Source organism: Pinus tabuliformis, chromosome 2_1 (genome assembly GCF_031772625.1).
Source record: "Pinus tabuliformis cultivar Carrire ecotype Pingquan chromosome 2_1, CPIR1, whole genome shotgun sequence".
Classification (NCBI taxonomy): domain Eukaryota; kingdom Viridiplantae; phylum Streptophyta; class Pinopsida; order Pinales; family Pinaceae; genus Pinus; species Pinus tabuliformis.
This window is the reverse complement of record NC_142299.1, coordinates 263,059,660-263,062,684: the sequence shown is the minus strand read 5'-3', so window position 1 is coordinate 263,062,684 and position 3,025 is coordinate 263,059,660. Positions and strand designations below refer to the sequence as shown.

General features: G+C 37.9%; 1 protein-coding gene across 1 annotated transcript; it reads left to right on the top strand.

Annotated features, from left to right (window-relative positions):
- Positions 1 to 451: 451 nt before the first annotated feature.
- On the top strand, positions 452 to 2,370 carry LOC149199748 (protein kinase STUNTED-like). Its single transcript, XM_089400685.1, has 7 exons — positions 452 to 470; positions 786 to 926; positions 1,055 to 1,303; positions 1,475 to 1,635; positions 1,788 to 1,864; positions 1,956 to 2,103; positions 2,206 to 2,370. Exons 1-7 carry the CDS (start codon positions 452 to 454, stop codon positions 2,353 to 2,355), a joined length of 945 nt encoding a protein of 314 aa, XP_089256811.1. The 3' UTR covers positions 2,356 to 2,370.
- The last annotated feature ends 655 nt before the right edge of the window (positions 2,371 to 3,025 follow it).

Here is a 3,025-nt window from a genome sequence, read left to right as displayed (position 1 = left end):
GAGACTTTCATTTATTGTCTCATCGACATCCTCTTTGTGTAGCTCCCTCTACTGTTATGATGCTTTTTCCACCATATCTTCTATCAACAAATCCATATGTTGATTTGAACTCTTTATGCAGTCCATGAGACTCTCTGATAGTCTCTCTTCAACATCTTCCTCATCATCAAGGACTATTCCCTGCTCTGGTTCAAAATAGTGAACTAATTCAACTTTAGGCTCAACAGGTGCTTCATCTTCCTCCCTAGCTTTCTAGCTTTAGGGGTCTTCCTCTTAAAATCTTTTTTCTGACAAGTAATTTGGCCTTCTTCCTTAGGTCCCATCTCTACCTTTGGTATTCTCTTTCAAGCCTCATTTTGACTATGTTGAATCTCTCCTTCAACTCATAAATCTCCTTTTCAATTTCTTCTTTACTCATGCCATTTTCCTTGGCATGCTTCTCCCTTTTGTTATGGCATCCATGAGAACTGGTTAGTAGTGGGTAGTTCTTAACCAAAAGGTTCCCAAAAGGGCAACTTCGGGACTGATTACAGAGAAAGGAGAATCAGTACCTAGATGGCCCCTCTTACGTGGAGCCGATTCACTGACCAAGCTTCCTACTCCACAGTCTACATCAAAACAAACATCTGTAGTTGAATGGGCACTACAGTTGCAAAATAGGCTTACACAGGCAACTGGAGAGCTTCATTTGAAAGGACAGATTATGCAGAAGGTTTGCAACTATGAACATGAAGCTCGGTCTTCAAATGAGGTAGCACCAATTGAAGCATGCTCTAAAGAATAAGGGTTTCCTTGTAGTCAGCAGAATGATTCTGATCGAGAAGAAAATTGTTTGGCAAGGAGATTAGAGTTCCTTTGTCAAAGTAAAACCTGCAGGCATTTTACATATCAGGAGTTGCAATCTGCTACTTCTGGTTTTTCAACAGGTTGCATTTGTAGTTTTCCTCATGGAGTTTTTCATTTCTGTGCTTCTGTTTTGAATGGGAAATTTCCTTTGAAATGTATATTAACCTTGTGAACTCAATTCAATTATGTAACATCCTTATTCTTGCAGGGAATTTTATAGGAAGAGGAGGCTGCAGTAAGGTGTACAGAGGATTTCTTCCTGATGGACAATCGGTGGCAGTGAAAATCTTGAATTCATCATCCAAAACAGAGCAAGAGCTTCTTTCTGAAGTTGAGATTCTTACTCTATTGAAGCACAACCATGTCATTACACTTATCGGTTACTGTGCAGAAGGCCTTAACCGCCTTCTGGTGTATAATTTTGTATCCAGAGGAAACCTTGAAGAGAATCTCCATGGTATATACTCAATAGTATTGCATTTTAAGAATCATGAAATCCTGTAGAAATATTAAGCAGTAGTACGTTTTAAGCATCATAGTGTTATGTATTGTATGGCAGGGTCTTTCATTTTCTCTTTTCTGAGATTTGATTATAGTCCTAGCTATTGACTATGTATATATTTTTCAGGAGGAGAGGAAAAGCCAATACTTCCTTGGAAAGTGCGATTAAAAGTGGCTGTAGGAGTTGCTGAAGCATTAGATTACTTGCATAATGGCTTTTCTCAATCTGTCATTCATGGAGATGTAAAGTCTTCCAATATCTTTCTTTCTGAAGAGTTTGAACCACAGGTATAAATCTTTTTACTGCAAGAAGAATCAAGACTAAATTGCACAATTCAGTATTTGAAGAGATCTTAGTGATCTAGACTTGTAAACTGAAACTTGGAATTCTGCACTAATGAAAAATTTCAACAGAATTAATGTGCGTGTTATTATAATAGTTGTCAGATTTTGGGCTAGCAAGGTGGGCACCAACATCTTCATATATCACTTGCAGCGATGTTTTAGGAACATTTGGGTATGTAAGCATCTTCCCAGTTTCGATTGGCCATTTTCAGATTAAAGCTATCCAATTTGTAAATTCACTAATTGTGATTGTAGTTTGACAGGTATCTTGCTCCAGAATACTTTGTTTATGGAAAGGTTAATGAGAAGACGGATGTGTATGCATTTGGTGTGGTCCTTCTTGAGCTAATAACTGGAAGGAAGCCAATTGATACAGCAAGTCCCAAGGGTCAAGAAAGCCTGATTATGTGGGTAAGTCCTGGTTTTTACAGTTGACTCTCTTCTTCATGTTTATTTATATTGATTATCCTTATTAGGGGCTCATGTTTAACCTTCTGTAAATGTTGAAACCAGGCAAGACCACTCTTACAGGATGGGAATATGGAAAGTCTTGCTGACAAATGTTTGCAAAATGTTTATGATACAAATGAAATGCATAGAATGATGCTTGCTGCTACGCTTTGTCTAAGGGAAACATCTCATTACCGTCCTTGCATGAGCTGAGTAATTTATCTTCCTCTATTCATTTCTATATGCTTCAGGGGCTTGTTTTTACTACCCCGTGTGTTTTTTGAGGGTATTCTTTACCTGCAAAAATTACTTTAGGGTGCAATTTCTCTTACATTTTCTTTTAGCTATAAAACACTCTATGTTAACCACATCTGTTCATCTCTGCTTACTCTTTAATACCAAGATATGATTAATGGCAGATTTTAAAACTACTACAAGGAGAAGATGAGAGGACTGACTGGGCGTGGTGCCAGAATACAATGATCAAGGATATGGATACTTCAGATGAGGATGACATTGTAGAAAATCAGGGGGGGCATGATATACAAACCCATCTCACCCTTGCCATGCTTGGGGTGGATGATGATACGGTATCACTTAGTAGCACAGATCATAGTGTGGGCATTTTGCCAACAAACAATTCTTTGGAAGATTACGGACTGCGCCGATGTAGCAATTCATCAAGCTTTTAATTCAAGATTAAAAGAAGTGAGTTTTGTTGCCAGCAATACATTTTTTTATGGTTTCTTTATAAGTTTCCCATGGCCACAGTGGTTTCATATTCTTATATGGCCAGGAATGTGACGTATTATGCTAGACCTCAAAGAATAGCTAAGGATTGTATGAAAACTAGGGGATTGAACAATAACATTGACTTCGTTAA